The sequence below is a fragment of the Hemibagrus wyckioides genome, linkage group LG20, assembly GCF_019097595.1.
Source record: "Hemibagrus wyckioides isolate EC202008001 linkage group LG20, SWU_Hwy_1.0, whole genome shotgun sequence".
NCBI classification, from domain to species: Eukaryota; Metazoa; Chordata; class Actinopteri; order Siluriformes; family Bagridae; genus Hemibagrus; species Hemibagrus wyckioides.
This window is the reverse complement of record NC_080729.1, coordinates 724,023-724,416: the sequence shown is the minus strand read 5'-3', so window position 1 is coordinate 724,416 and position 394 is coordinate 724,023. Positions and strand designations below refer to the sequence as shown.

The following is a 394-nucleotide window of genomic DNA, read 5'->3' as shown; positions in this document are numbered from 1 at the left end:
TCAGGTTACAAGTTTTACCTCGCATTTGAAAACTCGTGTCACGCGGACTACATCACAGAGAAACTCTGGCGTAACGCTCTGGTCTCCGGCGCCGTTCCAGTGGTGCTCGGGCCACCGCGGGAGAACTACGAGCGCTTCCTTCCTGCTGACGCCTTCATCCACGTGGAGGATTTTAAAGGCCCGCGTGCACTTGCTTCCTACCTCAAACACCTGGACCGAAACCCCGCCCTCTATCGCCGTTATCATGCCTGGAGGCGGGACTACAACGTGCATGTGACCTCGTTCTGGGTGGAGCATTTCTGTGTCGCGTGTAAGGCAGTGCAGAACAGCCTCCATGTGAACAAAAGCATCAGACACCTCGCACCCTGGTTTCTGTCCTGAGCCCTAACTCCAG

The 394-nt window shown here is 56.1% G+C and overlaps 1 protein-coding gene across 1 annotated transcript in view; it reads left to right on the top strand.

Annotated features, from left to right (window-relative positions):
• Window positions 1-394, top strand: part of LOC131370664 (alpha-(1,3)-fucosyltransferase 4-like) — a 1,775-nt gene extending 1,381 nt beyond the window's left edge. Inside the window, exon 1 of the mRNA XM_058418063.1 lies at window positions 1-394. This exon is cut by the window's left edge and continues 1,381 nt beyond it. Within this exon, the coding sequence (XP_058274046.1) occupies window positions 1-381 (381 nt within the window). The 3' untranslated portion in view covers window positions 382-394.